Here is a 25,041-nt window from a genome sequence, read left to right as displayed (position 1 = left end):
TCCACACGGGAAGGCCGAGCATAGAATCGAGCTGACTTTGCACAAACACCTGCTCGAGTTCAGTGTTTGTCCAAATGAAACCGAAAAAAAGGGAGTGGATTGTGATTTCGGGACACCTTGTACTACAATGGGTGTCTTCTTTGCTTCTTTGTCTTTTTGAACCAAGTGAAATCCCGGCCTGCTTTTAGTCCTCACAATCTTGCAAATGTTTTTTTTTAAGCTTGACGATGACCAACCCTACAAGTTTTTTTTTTTTTTTTTTACGACTGACTCCAGTGTCGGTCCAGATGCTGCACAAAAACTGCCGTCACGCAACATGAAGCAAACTCTTTGGAATTTGGCCTTGTCATTCCTACAGTCGTGTTCCAAATAATTGATGTCAGATATCGATAGTCGTTTTCCTTCACTCGGATTTCACCTTGTTGACAATTTGGGTTTCCTCTCTGGTGTCTGTGCTGCCCCCTGCTGTTGAAGGTCGGATCGTGTCTATTTACAAACGAAGTCTTGTGCCAACAGTAATTTTTTTCTTTTTTGAGTGATCAAGTTTTATTTTTTCCAGGAAAATCACTTCAGTATGGGAATTTTCAGGCAAAACAAACAGAGAAAGTGTTTGGTTTCACCTTCAATTCTGTTGAGAATGCTGAAATATCTTGGCCGAGGTCAAATTTCCATTCTAGGTGGGTGCGAATATGGTGCAAAGTTTTCATGCACGTTTCGTTAAGCAAGAATTCGATTAATTTTTGTAAATAATAATAAGAATAATTGCCACCAAAAACAAAAGGGTCCTCGCAGCGGTCCGTATTTGGTAAGAAAATGTTGGAATAACATTACAAAAATATCATATGGCAAAAATACACAAATTAGAAAAAAACAATTAAACATGACATAAAAATGAGTTTAAAAAAATAATTTGCCAAACTACTACAGGTAAAAGTTTTGGCTGGTGGACATAAACGTGAAGAATACGAAACTGTTTGACGACGGAATATGCTTTGATGCAGCCAGCGTGTCGATAGGCAGCCTCAAACTGAAATGAAAGAACCAAAAATCATCATGTTCTCAAATTCAAGACGGTTCACTCAGTTTTAACAATTTGTTTTTTTAATTCCGCATTTTAATATTTGTTCACATTTTTAAAATGACAACACGCTCAAGTTACGCTAAATACAGCGGTCTTGGAAGGTTCACTCTTTATTATTAGCATGTGCGCTGAATGTTCTGCGAGTTAAATACAACATATTTACATCCACAGTTCCATCCAGGGGCGGCCCGGTAGTCCAGTGGTTAGCACGTCGGCTTCACAGTGCAGAGGTACCGGGTTCGATTCCAGCTCCGGCCTCCCTATGTGGAGTTTGCATGTTCTCCCCGGGCCTGCGGGGGTTTTCTCCGGGTACTCCGGTTTCCTCCCACATTCCAAAAACATGCATGGCAGGCTGATTGGACGCTCGAAATTGTCCTTGGTGTGGGCGTTGGTGGTTGTTTGGCTGGCAACTGATTCAGGGTGTCCCCCGCCTGCTGCCCGAAGACGGTTGGGACGAATAACCATTCACGATCACAGTAATACCTTCGGACAATTTCGAGTGTTCCATTAACCTATCGTGCATGTTTTGAGAATGTGGGAGGAAACCGGAGTACCCGGAGAAAACCCACGCAGGCACGGGGAGAACATGCAAACTTCACACTGGAAGACAGGGGACCCGCGACCCCTGCACTGTGAGGTGGACGTGCTAACCAGTCCGCCTCCATTTTTCCATATTAATCTCAATTAGGAGTGACAAAAAGTAGGCTCACTGGACACTTGATTAGGTACGGTCGCAATTAATTAAGTTGATATAAGTTAATATTTTGGTTGCCTAACATGCAGGTAGGTGGTGAGAACAGAGTGTACAAAACACATTAATGACAGTATTTCCTTTCCCGCCGTGATTTAGCCGTTAGCATTGATGTCGCAGTTGTTGTCTACTGCGCCGGTGTCACCTGGTTCTTCATTTCCTGCCATTTCTTCTCCCTCAGGCTCAACTCGGCATCCGAGAAGGCGGCCGGGCCCCAGTTTGTGATCATCTGATGAGCTTTGGAGCCTGACAGGTCGGAAAGGAAGAAGGTTCATCAGCTCCGATTGAATACATAGTGACACATCCAGAACTACAAGAATATTCATGCTGTGGGCGGCATGGTTCAGTAGGAGAGTGGTCGTTGGGGGTTCAATCCCCATCGTGACCCTGTGAAAGTGTCCTTCGGCAAGATACTGAACTTCCAGTTGCGCCTAATTCTGCGTCATCAGTCGGTACAGTCAATGGCAGAACAGTGGAAGGCACTTGGAGTGCAGAAGTTAGAAAAATGCCATACAAGTGGCAGCCCGTTGACGAAACATACACAAATGTGACTTTTAAGGAAAACTGGACCAGTAGTGAACACAAATTTGGGATAAAAAAATACAAAAAGATTAGATGAAAAATATTGAAATATTAATACATACTGGATAAAACTACACCCCAAAAATTTTGGAATGAAAAATACAAAAATATGATCTAATAAAACAATAGATTATAAATACGGTATGCAATTATTAGAAATAGAAGAGTAATGCATAAATATTACAAGAATACAAGGATGAAAAGTGGACAATAAGAAACGATTATTATTACAACTATATGAGAAAATAAAGATAGAGATTTACAGTATTAAAGGGGAAAAAAAACGATAAAAATACTGAACGGAAAAAAATGATGATGAGACAAACTGCAACAAAGTTTATATAATTTTTACTGTACGAAAATAGGAGAGTACTGCCAAATTGGTCAATACAAAATACCCAACATTAGACGAAAAAAGACATATTAGAGGAAATCTTGTGAAAAGGCATTTTCCAGGTTACCTGGCTGAATGAGGCGCAAGAAGCCCTCGTGTTCGGCCACTTTGTGCTTCCACGTCTTTGTGTTATTGGTGGCGTCCTCCAGCTTCTTCATCACCGTCTGACTCACGGCAAAAAATAACATCGTGATCAGAATCATTTACTCTTTATCATATTGTGACTGGGGTGTGCATGATCCGACCTGGTACTGCTCCAGCGCCCCCTGCCTGTCCTGCTCCAGCTGCTGCAGCTGCATCATGGCATCCCTCAGGGCATTGTCCTTTGCCAGCCGCTCCTTTTGCAGTTCCTGTTTCTCAGCCTCCGTTTCCGAGATTGCTTGCTGCTGCCTCAGGTGGATCTTCTCCAGCTCGGCCCGCTTAGCTGATTCCTCCTCCAGCAACCTGCGCCAACCGATGCCACCGTTAACGGCGAATGGTAACCACTATACATAAACAGTACACACTTATTTTTATACGTGTGTGTGCAGACTATGCCCTATTAAGAACACAGTGTCGCCTAACCCAAAATTGAGTACAAATTATCGGGACACATGCATAAATTACAAAAATATTCACATCTCCAATAGTTTTTACTTCACGTTACTGTTAAGAGTGGATCAGAAGGTTGTCAGCAAACAAAATATTGTAGAACTAAGAAAAAAATGGCAAATTGGTCATAGAATTTATTGCAGGGGTGCTCAAACTTTTTGGGTCAAAGATCTACTTTTCGATCAACTAACCTCCCGGGATCTACTCTTACCGGCACGAGCACGCACGCACACGCACACGCACGCACACGCACACACACACACACACACACACACACACACACACACTTTGCTCATGCCCTCGGTGAATTGTACACGAAGCAAACTCTGAATGAGAATAATAGACAAATACGATAAAAGATAAAGTGCAACCGTTCTGATCACAAGCTGCAATTGCAGACTGCTGAGAGCTAACAACTTCCCGTGACGTAATCGCGCGCCACCGTAAATTCAAGATTTACCTGCTTTATTTTATTTTGAAATATTTTTGGGGTAAAAATGAGACTGATAAGATGATTAGGGTGCAGTGTACATTCATTCATTCATCTTCCGAGCCGCTTGATTCTAGGGTCGCGGGGGGTGCTGGAGCCTATCCCAGCTGTCTTCGGGCAGTAGGCGGGGGACACCCAGAATCGGTTGCCAGCCAAATCGCAGGGCACACAGAAACGAACAACCATTTGCACTCACACTCACACCTAGGGACAATTTAGAGTGTTCAATCAGCCTGCCACGCATGTTTTTGGAATGTGGGAGGAAACCGGAGCACCCGGAGAAAACCCACGCAAGCCCAGGGAGAACATACAAACTCCACACAGGGAGGCCGGAGCTGGAATCGAACCCGGTACCTCTGCACTGTGAAGCTGACGTGCTAACCACTGGACTACCGGGCTGCCCGCAGTGTACATTAACACAAAAAATATATATTATTAACATGTACAAAGACACAAATGGTTGTTTTTTTTTTCTTCTCCTCGACACTCCTCGGATCTACTTGGGACCTGTCTTAGATCTACCGGTAGATCAGGATCTACCTAATCTGCACCCCTGATTTATTGGTTTAGTGGTGCGAGTAGGTGAGAAATTTAGTTGCACCATCTCAAATTTGAGGGCGCTGTCAGGAGTGTGTGTATGCCAGTGGGAAGAAGACCAGGGAGTAAGGAAGATACGATGGTGGGCAGTCAGGTTTACATGGAGACGTTTTGAGCATTCTGAATGAAATCATGCCAAATGAAGATCTTTGGTCACGTGTTTACACCTGAGGTGAGATTTTATCATCAGAGTAACTCTTAGATTTTACTCAATCATTTTCATGTTTTCAACATCATATTCTAATGAGCTGGACCATCTGTCTTGTTAAAAAAAAAAGCATTTTAATGTCACAAATAAAATGAGGCGTAACGACAACACGTCCCATCATTTTGTCACTAAACGCGTCATTCATCATTTACGTTAAAGCAGAATTGTTTTTGTAGATTTGACGTTTGGCTGTTGTATTAACGGTGGTGAACTTTTTCGACGAGTAATGCAGTTCAAATATTACATTCATTCATTCATTCATTTTCCGAACCGCTTGATCGTCACTAGGGTCGCGGGGGGTGCTGGAGCCTATCCCAGCTGTCTCCGGGCAGTAGGCGGGGGACACCCTGAATCGGTTGCCAGCCAATCGCAGGGCACACAGAGACGAACAACCATTCGCACTCACACTCACACCTAGGGACAATTTAGAGTGTTCAATCAGCCTGCCATGCATGTTTTTGGAATGTGGGAGGAAACCGGAGCACCCGGAGAAAACCCACGCAGGCCCGGGGAGAACATGCAAACTCCACACAGGGAGGCCGGAGCTGGAATCGAACCCGGTACCTCTGCACTGTGAAGCCGACGTGCTAACCACTGGACTACCGGGCCGCCCTCAAATATTACAAAGTTACTCAAACAACTTTGTTCAAGTTCACTCTGTAACCTTTGGAAAGTAACAAGCGTAGCCAACAGGTGGTGCTGTCGCATCACATCATGATGGGGATTCGTCAGTACGCCATAGGCAGGCTAATGAAACCAGCAGCAACACTGTAGTGCAGGGGTGTCCAAACTTTTTGCCAAGGGGGCCAGATTTTATGTGGTAAAATGTCGGGGGGCCGACCTTGGCTGACATTCTTTACATTGAACAATATTGTTCAGCAAATTTTAGTAAGCCAGTCTGTTTCACATTTCCATTTTTATTTTAATTTCAACAATCTTAAGAATTTCTTTTGGTTCATTTGAAACAGGTATATCACATGCAACTACTTATTCACTTGACTTTTTCTTAAACAGAAGTCTCCTGAGTGCAAATTGATTGATTTGAAACATAAAATGTATCACCATGACTTTTCAATAGTCACAAAACCTTTGACTCGAACAACAGGGAAATGAACAAGCAATACACATATCCACAACTGCAAGGATCATTTGAAATATGACATATCAGTCAATATAAACACGGAGTGATGTCTTGTTCACTCGTGAGTGATGCCCTCTAGTGTCTAAATGCTATTACTCATTTAATGAATGCTATTACTCATTTAGCCACTAGAGGGAAGCAGTACTCTATGAAACATCACTCACCAGTCTACGAGACCTCAGTCAATGCAACACGTGTTCCATTGCGCCCAACCTGCGGGCCAGACGGCACTGATTTTATGACAGGGGCCGAGGGCCGGATGAAATTCGACCGCGGGCCGGACTTTGGACATGCCTGCTGTAGTGTTATATAAGCAATGGATATTTGACCAAGAACGCAGAACAAAAAATGTAACAATACTTTACGGCATATATTCTTTATCCTTTCATGATAATGACTAATTGCAAACGGAAGCCATTTTGCAACCCACTGCTCTATCTGATTACAGCTCCCGATTTATGTTCTTCATGCATGTGGTCCATTTTGAACACTCAGCGTCTGTTGTTTTGTTAAACAGTGCCGACTCAGTCGCTCCCTGGTCGGGAAAGTTAATGTCAGCAGAGAGGAAGGAAGGTCACAGAGGAACTTGAATATGTGACTGCTTGTGAGACCATTTAATTAGGCCAGCGTTTTTTTTTTTTACCCTTCATTTGTCTGAATTTTTTTGCTGATTTTTTTCATAATTCATCCCCTGAAGCGGTTTTAGTTAGAAACTGGTACGTGAAATTTGATGGCATGTGCACTATGAGTAGACCTACAAAAAAGTCCTAAGTAGAAATAAACCGTCAATTTGCACCTGTTTCCTCTAGCACATCAGGGTTTCATATTATTATTATTATTAAACAAATAATAATAAGAGTTTTATATATAACAAGAGAAACTTCAAGGTCTCGACAGTTGACACAGGGCAGACGATTCTGATAAAATGCAATTTGAGGACGGTTACGAATTAAGGGTTAGGTTCATAGCAGGTGGAATTTGTCTGAAACCTCATTGCTATAAATTACACGATGTGTGGTAAAATCCATATTGGGCAACCTTTCGAGGTCAAACTTAAAACCAACTGATGAAAATCTCAAAAACCTGATCCAAAAAAAAAAAAAAAAAGAAATACATTTTTTAACCAGCAGCCATCTCTGATTAAAATTTGCTCTTGACCTGTACACGAGTTGTCGCTTAATCGATGAATCCTTTGCGACACCACCAGATCGACAAACCTTTTGTCATATTTTGAACTCACTGACCTGGCCTGCAGCTTGCGGACAGTCTCCTCATCCTGGCGGGTGCGCCGCTCCTCCTCTAAGGCGTCCTCCAGCCGCCGGTACATGTCCTCCATTTCTCTGACCCTCTGCAGGTACTGCTCCAGTTCCGTGGATTTCTGGGCCACCTGCTCCTCCATCTGTTGCCTCACCTGAACACGTGTCGATCACACACACAAGGGTGTTCCTAATGTTGTGCCCGCTGAACGTGAAGCCGGACGAGAGTCCACAGACACACACACACACACACCATCTTCTCTCTCTCCAGGTCCACCCGGTAGCGGTCCTGGAGGTCGGCCTGAGTCTGAAGCCGCTGCCGCTCTTCCTCCGCGGCATTGGCTGCCGCTTCCTCCAGAGCCTGACCATGACCACATAATGAATGAATGACATTTTTATGATTGTGACATGGATACACGCTTACAAGACACCAAACGAACAAAATGACCTGCCGCCAGCACCAAAGTACAACAAAAACCTTTTTATCCAAAACAGTCTCTTGTCTTCTGAGTTTTAGAGAAAACATTCCAAAAACATCAAAATCATCTGACCAACAGAACATACCCGGAGTTATGTTATATATTATTTACGATCATCTCGTGAGATAAATGACCATTAAAAAAAACATTAATGCATACTTTTCAAGAGAGTGAGAGAGAGAGAGAGAGAATTGATCATTGTGATCAATTGCAACAAACAAACAAACAAACAAACAAACTAATAAAGCACTCCATTTACTTCTGTGCAGCGTCTGACATTGTGTTACGTGCGTGCACATGGTCTCATTGTGCATTCATGCAGTCACAAACTACGCTGGACAAAAGAGTGGCACCTCAATGGCAAATGCTTGTGCATTCAGCACCAAGACAAAGTGTGTCAGCCAGTGAGCACACCAGAGTGTCGGACGCACACTCACGCGCTGCGCACCCACTTGAACAACGGTGAATCACAATCTGTTTCGGTTTCCCCACATTGGAAATAATAGCAATAGAATCGGTTTTGGGTAGTAATATGGTTTGATATTTAGATTGCAAAGAAATGTTGGGAGTTGTCGTTCGCTTTAAGCAGCATGATGGTAGACTGGTTAACACCTCCGCCTCACAGTGCGGAGAGATGCGCGGTTCGATTGGGCCTTCCTGTGTTGTGTTTGCATGTTCTCACCATGGGTTTTCTCCGAGTGCTCCAATTTCCTCCCACATTCCCAAAACCTGCATGGCAGGTTAATGGAACACTCGAAATTGTCCCGAGGTGTGATTGCGAATGGTTGTTTGTCTATGTGTGCCCTGCGATTGACCGGCAACCGGTTCAGGGTGTCCCCCGCCGGCTGCCTGAAGACAGCTGGGATCGACTCCAGCACACCCGCTCACACCCTTGTGAGGATAAGCGGGATCGGATAATGGCTGGTTGGATGGACTTCCCCTTTAATTCGATAGGGCTCATTCCGAGAAGGAAAAACAAAACATGTTACAAGTCCAGCTACAACAGCGGTGAGTCAACATTTGTGCCCTCAAAACGTGTTTCGATTGCTTTGCTAAAGTTGTGAACTAAGTGACAACAACTGCTCAGTGACAACAACTTAAAAATATATTTGGTGTTTCTGAGGCTGGCACAACAGAATATTCTTTCTGTCCCTACATCATCTACTTGATAATTAATCCAGATCTCTACCAAGGCGACTTTACACCTTTTTTTGCCCTATTTTGACAACGTAAGGAGCACTAAGTACAGAAAAAAAGTCTACTTAAGTACAGGAGTGTAACAAAGTATTTACTTTCGACATTACTGTTGGTGGATGATTCAATTAAGCTCACGTCACAATGACTTCAAAGTTGCTATCGCTAATGCTAACGAGTCCCAATCACAGAGCAGGTGCTTGAGCACCACGAACCACGTCGGCAGTCTGCCCGGACGCTCCGCTTAGGGGATACAAACCGGAAAAACGTGTTCAATGGCGACCGACTGGGTGACCGACCCTGTTCATTCTACATTCCTGCATGACAAGAACCGGCACATTATTCATGAGCTGGGGGCCGGGGGGGGTGGAAGGAGGGTGAGAGGGATTCGTGGATGCTATTTGTATTCATGGGGTGGCGTCAAACTGGCCCGAGAGGGCAACTGCAACGTTGTAGAACAATGGTACTGTTTAGAATAACAAAGTGGCTGCTTCGCACCACAGCAAGTTTTCATCCACAAGGAAGTTTGCCCATCTATGGAACGCTGTTTGATTCGACAATGAGACCCCACGTACGAGCACACTGTTTGACTTTACTGGGAAGACAATTCAGCTTAGTGTGCCTTACTCATAATGTTTTTTTTCCTTATAGAGTACAGTAAAACTCCTCTACAATGAAATCGTGTTTGCAGCAAGAGATTTTTCACAACAGGGGTCTTTTCACTGTAGCAAATTTGTTCTCAGACATAAACATGAACACACACAAAAAATGTATATGTGGCATGCTGAGTTTGGATTAGACTTTTGCGGAGGGATTGTTTTCGTTGTAGTAAATCTTGTTGCGAGGCAAGAGCAGAGAAAACGATTTTGTATCACGGAACGGGGACTTTTTGTTGTAGGGGAGCAGAAAAGTGGGAATGTCTCTCATGCATGAAAATGTTTTCACACTATTTCACACTATTTTCGCCCATGTAGGTTTCGTTGTAGAGGAGTTTCACTGGACTGTATGACATTTCTGTACCTAAATAAGACAACTTTGGCATACTAACTGGACAACTACATGTCACTGTGTGAGGCAGAACTGTGGACATGTGCGCGACGAGCAAAGTGCTGTTGACATCAAAAATGGCTTCACAGCGGATTGCCTGCCAATCAAAACGAGAGCGCTCGCTTCTCCGCTTGGCAGAGGTAATAAACATTAAAAGGAGGACGTGTCCTACACTTGGTGGTCCTCACCTTCCTCATATCTTCCAGCTCATGCTGCTTGGTCTCGTTGGCCGTCTGCAGCTCCTTCATCCTGGTCCGCAGCTCCTCCTGGTCGGCCTGCTGCTTGAGGCGCAGCTCGCGACGTTTGTGGCGCGACTCGCGATGCGGCGCCTGGCGGCCCGCTCGCAACAGGCTCACGCACGTCTGGATGGCTACCGCCGAAACACGAGCAAAGCTCAGTTACGCTCGTGCACACTATTCACAACGATTTGGGGGCTATTCGGCTTTTAGAGATCAAACAAGTTCACCTGTAAAGGTTCGAGCACATTTTAGTTTCATCTTGCAAGTTTTTGTCATGTAACACATATTGTTGTGACAGACTCATTCCAAAAAAATCTATTTCTCCAAGAATTTTCCATACAACATCCCAAAATGCTAAACCACATGACGGTGAAGTGTGTGTCCAATTTCGAGGGAAAGGGAATGCAATTATTTTCCTAATTTGGAATGAGGCTGTAACATGAGAAACCCTTCTGGATGCACGCTCTATATTCCATATACGAGTTCCGACGAGGTCAACCACTCACCCTGAATCCACTCCTGCTTCTTCTTCTTATCTGACGCGCTGATTTCAAAACTCTTGTGTGAGGATCTGATGAAGAAGAGACACTTTTTGCCCTCTTTGTCCGGTAGAGCCTTTAATTGAGAAGAAATGTGAGACTTCAGTTGAGTTCACCACCCCATTTTTCCTTTCCCATCGTATGCGTTTCAAGAGGAGCTTATCCTTGCCTCCACGCTGCAGTCTTGATCCAACAAGATGTCCCCCTTCTTCTCAGCCTGATCTTCGCTCACATAGTAGGAGATGGAGTTGGGCTTGAGGGTGAACCAGCGCTCCGTCCAGTTCTTCCTCTTGTGGCCTTTCTTCAACATGTAGCCCTGCACAAAATACATCTTCACATAAACTAATGCTAAAGTAATTTCCATTAACGTTTCGGTCTAGACGATTGGTCCACCAGCTGGTGCTACTCTCTCCCATTCAAAGCATGCAGTAAAATTCTAAACCTTTGACTGTTCTCTGCAAGGGTGCCTCGTTACTTAAATGACACCTGTGCATCACTTTAAGTCGGCAAAAAAATGGAATAAAGAGGCACCGTCGAGTATACGGTACTTCAAAAATGGGAAAAAAAAAAAAAAAAAGGACATGTCCGGTTCAGTAAAGCGCCACACTTTGATAAAACAATTCAAAGTTGCAAAACTGACCAATTCTGCTTTAAGTTTAAGTTTGGAATGGGCAGATGGGGACGGACCTGCTTGAGCACGTCCATAATGAGCTCCTGGTGGAGCTCGTGGATGCCCATGGAGAGGGTCTGTCTGTCCATGCCCTTGCTGAAGTGTCCGGAGCCCACCAGATCGATGAGCTGCCACACGCTGATGCTCTGCTGCTGCTGCTGCTGCGAGAGCATCTGCAGCTTGTAGTCCTCGAAGCGCTCCTCCACCCAGCTGCCCCCCATCGCCTCCGTCAGCTTGCGCAGGAAGTACTCCACCTGGAAACGAGGAGGTTCAAAACTTTGGGTGCGAATGCTGGGAGATGATGTCAGAGAGGCCACATGGTATAGCACTGGTGTTGTTATTGGGGGTAAGTTTCACAGTTGCATCAAACGCTCATCTCGCAGCATACATGGGCTACTTTTGATCATGGAGCAAGTTGCTATAAAGGTCTCTTAGCATTTCTGAAAAGTTTTGTGTTGCAATTTTTGAATGGTTGTCTCTCAGCATTCATATCGTTTAAATACACAGGTCAATCTGTAAGTGTAATTTTATTCTGCCAAATATCTGAATCGGCATTATCCAAAAAAAAATTATTATTTTTATCTATTTCGGGTGGTTTTTTTAATCCATGATTTTCCTTCACTTAAACTACTTTTCACAGCAATCACATTTTTTGACGCACGGTCATATTAGTTTGAATGCTAGTCTCGCAGCATTCACTTTTTTTCACTGATAACTTCATTATAATGCCTTTCAGCATTCGTAGTATCCTGACGCACTCCCCTTATCTTTTAAAGCAATAAGCTTGATTGTGTGTCTCTCAGCATTAGCAAAAGGCAAAAGACCAACACGTGTACTTTGACAAACTTCCTGCGCTCATCGGTGTTTGTCAAAGCTTGAAATTTTCCAGCATTCGTAACAGAAGAGGAAGTTCCCAACTTCCTCTTGTCGAACGACTCTCGGCGACTCGTCATGCGCCAAAACGAGCGTGCGGGAATCCATTCACGAGGGTGACACAGAAACGCCGGACGCTGCTCACCTCCTCCGTGACGATGACCGGCGGGTAGCTGTCCTCGGACAGGAAGTTGAAGATGCACCAGATTTTGAAGGCGTCTTCGTTGGAGATGAGGAGCTGATTCTGGTCCAGGTTTTTCCTGGAGCACAAAGTCCAGCACATCCTGTCAAAGTCCTGCCGGTCAAAGTTGTTTGTCGCCTGTCACACACAATTGAAGAAAAGTTCTCAATATACAGGACAAACTTCGGCGTCATGTTTCCACAAATTATGGCATCCCATAATAACATTTTTATTTGCAATATTTTTCTTGCGTTTTGAATTTTTTTTTTCATAATGTATAGCCAACACAAAGAAAAAAAACTATGGCTTGTTTTTAAATCATTAAAATTAATAATACAAAAAGAAAATGCATTTTTTTTGTTGAACAGTGAGAGGTTTTTTTTTACTGTCCAACATAAATCCATTTCGTGATTAAAAAAAATTGTATCTGAAACAAAGAAAAAAAATAGGGTTATGTATTTATTGATGGCGATTTTTGTGAGGTTTGGATGAAAATACATCTCCATCCAATGTGTCAAAAAATGACTCATTGTTTTGGAAGTAAGTTAACATGCTAAAATATTTGTGGGACAATATGAATTTATATCCCCCCCCCGCCCCACCCTCGCCTTATTTCTCAAAGAATATAGTAAAGCATGAATCTGAATGGCAAAATTCAGGAAGTGGGCAAACAAAGAGGCACTGGCTGGTGGTGTTCCGTGATAGTGTCTATCCTATTGTGCCATAAAAGAGAAGCGCAAAAATAAACCGTCCAGAGAAAATGTGAGGAACGTGGAGGGGCGGGGGGGTACACAAGTGTCAGCATGGAGACGACTGGCAGGCCCGGTGTGCACTCACGCTGGCTTAAAGAGCACACGTCGACACAAAATGAGTGGGCTGGAAGTGAACCGGCTTTTAGAAATCATTATGAGTTCCCTTGTCATCATGTGTAATGTAAGACTATAGTAGTACACACACAATCGGACAGGATGTGATGCAAGCGCCATTGTGTTCTGTTGGCGCTTTGCGCTTGTGTGGAAACTTGTGGTACTCCTCCCAAAAAGGCTCAGAATGGCACCTCCCTTAAAGATTAGCAAGAAAGCTAAACAATCCCCTCCTTTTTGTCGTTTTTAAAATAAAAACAAATAAAAATAGCTACTTCAAAGTACAGATGCTCCATTGGAAGCTTTTTGTCAAAAGCTGTGCTCAAAAGGTTTCTGGGGGCCGGGGGAGCGGCAATGTTGTGATGGTGGGCCTGGAAAAAAAAGGAGCATTTTTCACCTTTTCCCAATGATCTGTAAAAATGGCACAGACACAAAATGTGGGGGACAAAGTGGACCCAACATTTTTTCAAGACTTCCGGAATCCATTCATATCCACAATGGGATGCCTTGTGGAGTCATGTGACCAGACAGCAGGTTGGTTCGCCCTGACACTGACACACACACACACACACACACACACACACACACACACACACACACACACACGCACACGAACTAAAAGTGACTGACTCCTTGTGTAGCAGGGTGGCGTTTCCTCACTCGAATGATGCCATGACTTTATCTACACATATCGATAACGACACATCCTGAACTTACATCACTACTTTTGCATTTCCTGATAGCACCAAAAGTCACTCGCAGCGAGTGAAAAAATTGCAAAAGTCGCTCAAATCCACAGGATTCTTGTGTGTGCATGTTGGCATAAAGACAGCATTGTAATATTTAAATGCCATGAAGGACAAGAGCAAGGTCATGCGATAAACTCAACGAGGAAAGGATAAGCAGTGCAATGAATGCACTTTTTGATAGCAGCCTGTCAGACTCATTTTGACAGACAGACAAAATTGATTTAAGTCTAGACGACCCTGTTCAAATACCAGACTTTTGTGGTATAAAGAAGAGAGACTTCCATGTTTCCTTCCTGTCTTACTATAAACTTTGGAAGGAACTGTTTTTTGGTTATGTCCGTGTTGTGCCATCATTTCTCCACTTGACTGCCTTCCTTGGTATATTTCCAGCCTTGGAAAATCTTTTGTATCCTTTTCTTGACTGATACTTTTGAATAATCACATTTTTGTTGCTTTGGAAGCTGGCTGCAGACCATGACCTATGCTCTAAAATGTGACGACAAAAACATCAGAAAAGAATTTAAACATCGGACTATATTAGAACATTTGAACTTTGTCTGGGGTTAATCAGACGCACTTTAAAAGGTTGCCGGCCAGTGTGTGCTGGGTCATTTACCATGCGTCTGAACGAAACTGGTTAAATCTCTCCAGTCATGACAGGTCATGGACATATGTGCAACCACATTATCTCAGTTGTTTAGTTTTACTGCCCCACTCAAGATTTTTTTTTTTTCAATCGAGTGCTACAAGTTATAGTTCACATTATTGTTTGCAAATGATTTATCTTTTTTTACATGACAAAAAAATGCCCTTTTCACAGGAGTTTGTATACTTTTTAGAGCCAGAGAAGGTGCATAGATGTACTAACCTTGTCCAGGATGAACTTGTTGAGGTAAGGCATGTATCCCTGGTTGGAAACTGGCCCCTCGTCGTCGTCTTTGAAATGTTCCTCCAGAGCCACGGGGTCATGTGGGATTCTCATCACTGTGCACAAGTTATGTGACAACACCTACAAAAACGCGCAAGAAACAACATAGAATACAAGCTTGTATACACCATGATTGTGTTTATTGACTGTGTGGAATGAAACGATGTACAAATGATTTCAAAATGAAGTGTCACATTCAAAGGTAACTGTCACATACGGTGTATCTATTTTCTATTTAATGAGAAAAATATGTCCTTTTTCACATTAAATTTAAACTTCAAAATGTTTTGTACCTATCTATTATTTATTTTCCATTCCATAATTTTTTTTGTTATTTTTGTACAGTAAAATTGCATGCATCATTTTCTAATTGATGATGATACGTCGTTTTGATTTTTTGTTTTGGTTCTACTCACTTGAATGAAACTAAAGTGAAATATTTCCGAATTTAAAACATTTAATAAATGGACCAAAACAACGATGTTTGGTATTTTGGGGGGGTGGGGGCGCGGGGGCGTTGTTTTGGGGGTAGTGGGCTCGCCATCTTTGCTTTGCCGCTGACGGTGGCATCCCTGTGGCTTCAATGCCCTCAGTTCATAAAACAACAAAAATGTGTCATTACAACAACAAGCTCAGGTAGCGTGAAATATTTCATGGCTTTCTTTTAGCTCACTGGTTAGTTTTGAATCAATATTTGGAAATAAAACTCATTTTTAAAAGCACTTCCAAAGCGTCGTTAGGGCATCAGGGACAAACTTTTGGAACTACTGCACTGTCTGTCGACCATTTGCTAGTTTACTGAGCAACAAACGTTCGCGTTTGACGTTCACATCCCAAACTATAATCTAAAAAAAGAAAAAAAAACTCGTTTTACTCCTTGTATGTGCGTAAAAGATGACACGCAGGTGCGTGACATCCACGAGCTTCGTTTTTGTCTGTTGAAGAAGTTTCGTCGTCCTTCTTTCTTTATGTTTTACCTTGAGCTGAGATTTGGACACTTTTCCGCTCTTGTCCACGTCCAGGGCCGTGAAGGCGTGCCAAATGGATTTCAACAACTCGTCCCGCAGAGACATCACCGTGGTCGGCTTCTAAACTGCTTCGACACGCTCTCGTTTCTGCGCTGCTTCCTTCTGCCTTGATGACACACTGCAACGGTCTCTCTCTCTCTCTCTCTCTCTCTCTCTCTCTCTCTCGACCAGGCCAGGTCATGTGACAGGTTTGGATTTGCGTTAATCACACTTTCTTGAGTACACTATTCCTTCGCTACTTTGCGGTTCGCTTATCGCGGGTTTTCATTTGTGACCATAACTATATATTGCAGTTTTACCTCGCTTTTTTGTTTTCTTGTTATTTTTCTAACTGCTCAGTCTGCCCTGTCAAGAAATTTGGATTTTTAAAAAGTAATTAATTTATGTTTTTTTTTGGGGGGGGGGGGGGTTTAATCCGTTTTACAAAATCCTGCTTTACTCAGACGGTTCAGAAACGCAGAACATTGTTCAAATCTGCCATTTGGTTATTCAGAGTCCCTCAAAAATCAGAGCCCAGTTCAGGCAGTACAAGGAAAGTAAACAACTCCAAGTTAGTTGCCATGTAGTCTTCTACTTCTCGACTTTCGGTGGAACTAGCTTCTTTTTCATCTTCTTTAAAAGAAGAAACAATACAATACAATACAATACACGCTGATTTATATAGCGCTTTCACAACAGCGGCAGCTGTAACAAAGCGCTTTACAAAACAGTTAACATAAAATAAAATAATAAACACGACACATAACATAAAACACGGACAAGATGGAGAAGAAGCAACAGTAGTCATGGCAACTAACTCTTGGTGTGCACAACAATAATTTACATGGCACATTAATCCATGAGCATTGTACTTTTGGCTACAATGCAATACAAGATTCAGGTAAAGTAAACCATTTTAAGATAAAAAGAAAAACTTCAATGCAAAGTCATCCTCCACTTGGCAGAAATTCACTGGAAGAGGGAGGGGAACACATCAGCCCCCATAAGTGTGAGGGAACACACGAATCAATTTCCTATGGGATTTTAAGGCATTTTGTTAAGAGATTCCAGTTGGTGTTGATTACAAAATATATTTTTGCGCATAATGCAGTTTTGTAAACCCAAAATAAACCATGACACTTTTAAAGTAAGTACATTGCACACCTACAGCATTGCAGTTTCTTCTTCAAATTAGCATAATTATCATGATAGATGCATTATTAATGTATTTAATACATTGGTGATGCATGCACATCTTTAATTTGACCTACAGCTCTGATAATGGCAAGGTAGAATTATTTTCTAATTAGGTTTCTGACAAAACTTCACAGGCGTATATTTTGCATAGCTGCTTTTTTCTTTGCCAGCTTGATTGTCTCATTAGTGTAAAAAAATGTTGACTGTATACAAAAACGTTTAAGCCAACATGTCGCAGTCAGCCTAAAAAGTTAAAATGCTGCATTTCGACATGGACTTTTTAAAAAAAAACTAGCAGCCTTTATTCAACTTGTGTGCACACTTCCTGACACGTACCAGATGTTCTCATCTCAGGTCAAAAAAGTATTCACAATGAAAACTTTTAAACGTTTAATAAGTAATTCATGACTATTGAAACAGAGATAATAGTGAGAAAAGAAGTGTAGATAGAACGATTTTATTAAATAACTGTACAAGTTCAAACAGGGCAAAGTGTTGATTTAACAAATATTAACTCTTTTTTCCCAACTTATGTACAACAAAAACAGTTCAGAAGATATTAAGGCTGACGGATCGGCTCATCATCTTCCCGATGAGCCTGGAGGTGCTACTGCTGTTTCCCTTCTGCCCCGCGGAGCCTCTGGCCAGCTGAGCCTTCTGCAGCTCCCTAAACACACACGCTTATTATCAACATTGTGCTCCAAACAATACACCTACAATATTTCAAGGTTATAAATTGTGCTCAAAGAACTGGTATGGTGGTCCACGTAGTATTTTTTTAACTGCATCATTTTACCCCAAGTTTTCTTTTCATGCCAAATTTGCAGAACATAAAAATGGGTTCAGCCCGACAAACAGAACCCGTCGTAAACCGACGACCCCCAGTGAACAAACAACGTCATTTCTGTAGTTTGTCCAGCGACCACTCACCTTTCCAACAGGGCATTCTTGCACTTCAGGGCGTTGTTCTCCACTCTCAGCTGGTCGGCGCTACTCTTTGTGGCCGTCAGCAACACCGGGTGGCGGATGAGATCCGTGGCAGAAGGGCGGCAGGTGGGGTCGGGATCGATCATCAGCTGGAAGACATCATTGCGATAAGTTAACACCGGGGGGCTGGCAGGACTTTGTTTCAATGCAAACACATTCAAGCATATCAACGTGCAACTCCTTTTTTTTTTCGGGACAGAGAACGAGTAAACCCACTTACATGGCTTGCTTACCAAAAATCATTCTAATGTACCCATCTATAAATGTCTTTAGCTGCACCTGTTTCGAAGGTGCTTTCTGATTATTGTATTCATGTATGGCTCTGATGTGGGCCTTATAAATCAATCAACATGAATAACCCTCCAGACGTGAAGCTACGGCTCTGGCGGCGCCATGTTGCACAATTTGGCCAATGTGCCGCTACGTACGGCGTCTTCATAACGGGGTCGCACACACACCGTGAGGAGGCCGAGAAACTCCGGTGAGAGCACTTGGGGGACAGCGGGTAGTTTCCCCCGTCGGATCTCGTGCCAAGCATCGCCGTTCCTGGGCAGAGGCTCGGACCCGGCCGCGCTGACCACCGTCAGGGCCAGGGCGAAGATGTCGGCCTTGGCCAGGTTGCTGCAGTCCTGTGGAAGACCAGACGAAGCCAATCAGACTATGGCGAAGAAAGATGACGACAACGTTTTTTTTCCCAGTTTTGATGACAAACCTCCTGAAGAACTTCGTTGGCCAAATATCTGCTGTCACCTTCCTCCACTTGATGATTACTGGCCTGCGTCACATGACCAAGATCACCTGCCAAGATGGAATAGATTTAACTGGATAATAAAAAGGAAAACTATGTGTATTTATTTTTTTATACACTGGTGTTATAAGATTGTTTTGTGTCAATGCCAAAAGGGGAGTTTAATGATCTAGACCACTTGACTAAAGCCACGTCACGTCTTTCGGACTATTTGAGATTAAATTATGTTGTATGATCGTGACAACCCCGCCCCCCCAAAAAATAACATGTCTAATTTAAACATAACCGTGCCAATTTCTAGAGTCTAGTCCAGTGGTGTCAAACATACGGCCCGTGGGCCGGAACCGGTCCATAAGGAGGTTTGATCTGGCAGCAGAATAATTTAAACGTGAAAAAATGCATTAAAGACACAGAAGGAAGAGTTTAAATATAATGCAATTCATGGATTATCCGCTAGGGGCACACTGTTTTGATCACAGTAGAAGACAACATTGTTTTGATCAGAGAAGAAAACAGGATGCTCATTCTGTCACTGAGATAGACCCAACAGACCAAATGATATTCATTCATTCATTCATCTTCCTAACCTCTTGATCCTCACTAGGGTCGCGGGGGGTGCTGGAGCCTATCCCAGCTGTCTCCGGGCAGTAGGCGGGGGACACCCTGAATCGGTTGCCAACCAATCGCAGGGCACACAGAGACGAACAACCATCCACGCTCACACTCACACCCAGGGACAATTTAGAGTGTTCAATCAGCCTGCCATGCATATATTTGGAATGTGGGAGGAAACCGGAGTACCCGGAGAAAACCCACGCAGGCCCGGGGAGAACATGCAAACTCCACACAGGAGGGCCGGAGCTGGAATCGAACCCGGTACCTCTGCACTGTGAAGCCGACGTGCTAACCACTGGACTACCGGGCCGCCCACCAAATGATATGGAAGCGCCAATTAATAATAATAATAATAATAATAACAATACATTTTATTTATAAGCGACTTTCAAGACACCCAAGGACACTTTACAACAACAAAAAACACAAAACAATACGTGTTTTAATGCTTCTTTATACCAAAACAAAGGAAAGAGATGAGATTTTGGCGATTTATAGCACAGTATGGTATGTTAATGGTTCGGCCCACTTGACATCTACCGAGTCTGTAGATGGCCCACAATGTGAAACGAGTTTGACACCCCTGGTCTAGTATGCACGGAAGCTAGTCCCCTACCATCACCCCCTCCTTCATACATTCCCTTGTTTCACCATCTTCATTGTTTATGTCTTGTGACCTGTTGTAACTGTCATATGCGTGTGCAGGAGTTTTTTGCCAAACTCAAATTATCCTCAAAATGAGGGTAGTTTGAGTGTGGTTTTTTTCCTCCCCCTCTCCCTCTCTTGTGGTTTCTTTCTGACTTCCGGGTTGAGTGAACGCTGGCGCGTTTTGGCTGCCGCTGCTCAACCCGTATTGTTTTGTGTTTTTATTATTGTAAAGTGTCCTTGGGTGTCTTGAAAGGCACTTATAAATAAAATGTATTATTATTATTATTATTATTATAGACAGTACAGTTGTCCAAGAAAAAAACTGTATATAAATCAAACCTATTTTGTAGACCACATTAGTATTGAGGCCGTCCTCGTCATCGCCCTCGTCACAGCTGCTGACAGACTTGCGTGATATGAAGATGTTACCTGGTTTAAAAAAAATAATAATAATTAAAAAACACAATAAAATAACTGCCAAAATAAAACAATTTCCCCTGTTTGCTTCACAATAAAAGCCTTCAAATCAACTCACTGGGCTTGATGTCCATATGCACCAGCGACATGGAGTGGATGTACTTGAGTCCGCGGGCCACCTGGAGGAGCAGGTCCTTGAGCTCCAGCTCTGACAGGCGGGCGTGGCGCTGGGCATAGTCAGTCATCACGTCTGAGAGCGTTCCGCCATTGCAGTACTCGTTCTGGATCAGCATATGGCCTTCTTCCGCCCACGCAGAGTAGTAGCGTACCACGTGCCGGTGCTGGCCGAGCACAGCGTGAGCGTACACCTCGCGCAAAGCGTTTTGCCTGGACAGACGGAGTTGGGGGGGATGAGGGGGGGACATCGTTAACGCCAAGGGAAATGACCAGACTGCACTGGGACGACAGTAGCCCGGCACATGTGTGTCGACCATGCTGCACTGGTTGCTAAGCGACTAGACAGGTAGTAGCGTGGTGCCCTTTGCTGCTGGTGTGGACTTTATTATAAGTCACATTTTTTGTGTTTTTAAAAAATTAAATAAATAAACGCCAACATAAAACTTTTTCCAACCTTAATGTGACTTGTACAACTCAACTGAAAAATATTTCAATCGTGCAACCATATAATTTCTGCCGGTGGATGCAATTTACAAAGGCCCGTGGTTCAAAACTCGACACTCACTCATCCACTGATCCAGCCAAGGGCTTCTTGGAGCGCTTGATGGCGTAGAGACAGCCGTCCAATCGCTTCACGCATTTGTACACGGCGCCAAATTGGCCGCAGCCTATCCTCTCAAGCTCCAGGAATTCAGAGGCGTAGCGCGACATCATGTTGCTCTGCATCATGGTGACCCTCTTTGGAAGAGAAGCGCGTGTTAATAAACCCAGTCGATGACTGAGGCAGGGCATCAATTAAAAAGGGACACCGTGACATAAAAATAACCGCCATCATAAATTACCTTGGACGGTGGCAAGATTTCCTTTTCGTCTTCGCCTTCACTTGCCTCCATGTCTTCACCGCTCGAGCTGTGTGGAGATTACAATTTACTCAGCATGTATAGAGTATTGACAGCAAAATCCTGAAACGCTTGAATTTGTTTAAAAAAAAAAAAATCACTCAGTTGGGAGCAGCAGCAGATTGCATGGTGGGCAAGGCGGAGCTTGGGGGTGTTCACAAGCACACGACAGAGTTTACGAGCAATCATGAGGTCTTGGTTCCCAGCCATCGGTTGGAGGTGAGCAACCTGCAGTGTAATGACCCGTTTTTTTACGTGCAAATAAGTTGCAGCAAACCGTCACTATTTTGTGTTTTATCTTTTCGTGCATCCAATATACTGCTGACTCTAAAGTGATTTTTTTTTAAGTTTTCACATGTAGGTGTGAATTTGGACTTCAGTGTCGCGCAACGTTGGGCTGCTCAACTTTATTCATAGAGTGGGAATGTTACATTTAATATATGGCTTGAATAGACAATGTTAGATTTTCTTTTGTTTTTGTGTCAAACTGCGATTGGGAGTGACAAGCACCTCGAAAGTCTACACGCTTTGCCTCGTATTTGTTGAACTGCGCGAGCGCAAAAGCGAGAACGACGGAATCCTGTCACATACGCGATGCAGTGTGGCCTCTTCCTGTTGTTCTTTTGTTGCGTGGCCGACTGGATGAGCAAGGAGTCGGGGGTGAAGGGGTTGAAGTTGACCAGAGGCGTGTGACGTCTCCTGCCACTGTCGCCGTCTGTGTGAGACTTGGACAGAATCGCCCCAGGTTCGCCAGTCTTCAAGAGCGAACCCTTCCCGCTGGAAGCCCTCACACGGGATAGAAGGCTCTGGATACACAAAACAGTCTTTTAGCTCCCATGTCCCCGCACAAAGCAGCTGAAAGTGGAACTCAAGTCAAAAGTCTTCTTTGCACCTTGTGACCACAACCAAGAAACGAGTGAGGTATAACAATTGCAATGCGAGCCTGGGGGCACTTTGACAGCAATTTCAGTCGGCAGCAGAGGGCGGCATAAAAACAAAATGAGTAAAAGGCTTTAAGTGACAAGAGCCGCTCTCGATGACCTACATCTCGAACGCTCCAATGACATAGTATGAACGATGAATGACTGTTAATGTTAACTTCAACAACACTAGTGCTTGGCAGTGGTATATTTACATTACCCTCAAATGCAGCATTTCGATTATTTTGATTGATTTCATGTTGATTATATTGCCATTTAATCGACGACTCAAATTACAAACAAGCATGCTTTTAAATCAACCCATCCATATAAAAAAAGGACAATATTTGAAAGTGACGATCCAGAAAATGGGCAGAAATAATTGAATTATGATTCAGTTAATGCTTTGGTCCTTAAGATGTCATACAATGGGCAAAAATGTTGATCACGGTTTTCCAGAGTAAAAGCAAATGCTTTACTTTGAATCAACACGAAGATAAATCAGTCTACTTTTGTGGCAGACTACAGAAATCGGATATACACTGTTGAGAAATTTATATTATGAGCACCCAGACAGTTCCAAATCAAAAAAGGCATCTAAAGAAAACAATTAATACAAATGACTAGTGATTAAACTGGTAATCAATGAGCTGCCTGTTTACTCACTGCACGTCTAAAATGTGCACAACAATAATGCACTTCCCTTAAAAACTGGTTGCACTACCAGAATTGTTTTTTTTCCCTCACAGGATTTGTGATTTGTTGTATTTTTTTCTCTTATTCACTTTCTTTTTTCAATCAAAAATGTTTCACAAATGGAGAAAGGAGAACGTTGTCAGCTTCGTGTCGTTTTAATGACAATAATATATCAAGAGGAATGTTATAATCAGGATGTACAATTGTATGCATATCGCACAGCACTACTTCTGTGGATTTAAAAAAAGGGGTAATCGATTGTTGGACAAATAGTCTCAACCTGAACACAAATTAAATGTCGAGATTGGTTTAAATAAAAATAAAGCATACATTAACAGTTGTTGACTTGACTTGACTTGACTTGTTTGGGTGAAAATGCAAAAAGCAAAAAAAAAAAACACAGTCATTGTTTATGACAGTGCAGTTATTTCGTCATTACAGCAGTACTCCAGTACAGGAGACTGTTATGCAACAGCACCGTCGTTAGTGGGTCACTGGGTTGCCAACTGAAATAGCAAAAACGGTTGCCTTTGAAAAGTCGCCGTGAGTCCTCAACACGTCGCCAGATTACATTCTTGGGTCAATAAAAAAACATGAACATTTCTTCTTACCTTTGGCGTGTGCGGTGTGTCAAAAAGTCGCAGTTTTCTCAAGGTTTTGTGGGGAGGTGTGTCGGGGCACGTCGAGATCGGCGAGCCCGATCCATCATTGTTAGTCCGCCAGTAAGTCTGCTCCGGTGAGCCGGTAGTCAAGCACGACGCTTTCTTTGGAGTCGGCGTGCAGGCGGCAAAGAGCTCCGAGCGCGGAGAAAGCAAATGCGATGGGGAGCCGAAGCCCTCTTCTGACCACATGTCGTCCCCGAACGACCGCCTCAACACAGGGCTTCCATCGCCGCTACCGCGGCCGCCTTCCACTAGCGTGTCGACGGCACCGGTTCGCATTGCCGTCGGTGAGTCCAATTCGGTGAAGCCCGACTCGTTAACGTCCTCCAGCGAGTCACCCTCGCTGTCACTCGCCGTGAAATGGAGTCTCTGGCGGACGGGACGAGATTTGGGCGAGGGGGAGTCCTGCCAATGGCGGCTGTAGCTCGACATCCTAGCCAAGTGGATTTTACTCTCGGTAAAAACTTGGTCGTTGAAAATTAAACAAGAACTAGTTCTATTTTCCCCCACAAAACAACCCCCCCAAATAAACTACCTTGAATGAAGGTATTCCAGTAACCCACGTAGAAGTCCGTTAGCCCTGAAAAGGCTTTTTTTTAAACTCCAGACCACCACGTTGAAGAAGTTCGTCGTCCAAATGACACGCAAAAAAAATAAAGTACCCGCACGAGCTGGGTATCGCCCTCTGTTCCAGCAGCTCAGCTCGCTGTGAAACTGGTTACAAATAACCAGCAGGCAGTTATTAAAAAAACGTGAAAAAAGCCTCGATAGAAATCCACCGATTCGTGTCACGCACGATGCAACGTACTTCCCGCGACCGTTAGTCACGTGGTGCAGTGCAGCCAATCAGAGCGCGCCTGCAAAATCTGAAAAAAAAGGCTTTCGAGATGAAAGAGTTGGGGGGCGTGGCGTGAAAAGTAGCTAACTTATTTTGGGGAATTGTTTGTAAGTAAACAATACGTAACCAACCTTTCAACACAACTTCAAAGGTGACGAAATAGATAACTGGTTCTAAAGGTAGTTGTCAGTGAGCTCCCCTAGATTTGATGTTACCCATTTTTTAGAATGTAATATATAATTCAAGATATCATTCATATTAATCAACGTATTCATCCTTACTTGACGTCATCTATTGTAACTCTCATGCATTGTTATATTGTATTACATATGTTAATTGTTATAAATTATTTTGAAGATCAATCTGATAATATAAAA

General features: G+C 43.3%; 2 protein-coding genes across 2 annotated transcripts; both read right to left on the bottom strand.

Moving 5' to 3' along the window:
• Positions 1-356: 356 nt before the first annotated feature.
• Positions 357-16,024, bottom strand: swap70b (switching B cell complex subunit SWAP70b). Its single transcript, XM_052060556.1, has 12 exons — positions 15,831-16,024; positions 14,794-14,934; positions 12,278-12,451; positions 11,277-11,513; positions 10,759-10,905; positions 10,557-10,665; positions 10,000-10,181; positions 7,345-7,452; positions 7,080-7,246; positions 3,054-3,252; positions 2,876-2,972; positions 357-2,078 (listed from the first exon to the last, which is right to left on the bottom strand). The coding sequence occupies exons 1-12, from the start codon at positions 15,924-15,926 to the stop codon at positions 1,960-1,962; spliced, it is 1,776 nt and encodes a 591-aa protein (XP_051916516.1). The 5' UTR covers positions 15,927-16,024; the 3' UTR covers positions 357-1,959.
• A 1,474-nt stretch (positions 16,025-17,498) lies between these two features.
• wee1 (WEE1 G2 checkpoint kinase) lies at positions 17,499-24,670 on the bottom strand. Its single transcript, XM_052060555.1, has 10 exons — positions 23,776-24,670; positions 22,140-22,354; positions 21,492-21,558; positions 21,215-21,387; positions 20,591-20,859; positions 20,395-20,484; positions 18,757-18,842; positions 18,503-18,673; positions 17,988-18,133; positions 17,499-17,724 (listed from the first exon to the last, which is right to left on the bottom strand). The coding sequence occupies exons 1-10, from the start codon at positions 24,256-24,258 to the stop codon at positions 17,607-17,609; spliced, it is 1,818 nt and encodes a 605-aa protein (XP_051916515.1). The 5' UTR covers positions 24,259-24,670; the 3' UTR covers positions 17,499-17,606.
• Positions 24,671-25,041: the final 371 nt, after the last annotated feature.

The sequence above is a fragment of the Hippocampus zosterae genome, chromosome 3 (genome assembly GCF_025434085.1).
Source record: "Hippocampus zosterae strain Florida chromosome 3, ASM2543408v3, whole genome shotgun sequence".
In the NCBI taxonomy this organism is placed as follows: Eukaryota; Metazoa; Chordata; class Actinopteri; order Syngnathiformes; family Syngnathidae; genus Hippocampus; species Hippocampus zosterae.
Note: the sequence above shows the minus strand (reverse complement) of the source record. Positions and strands in the feature narration are given on the sequence as shown.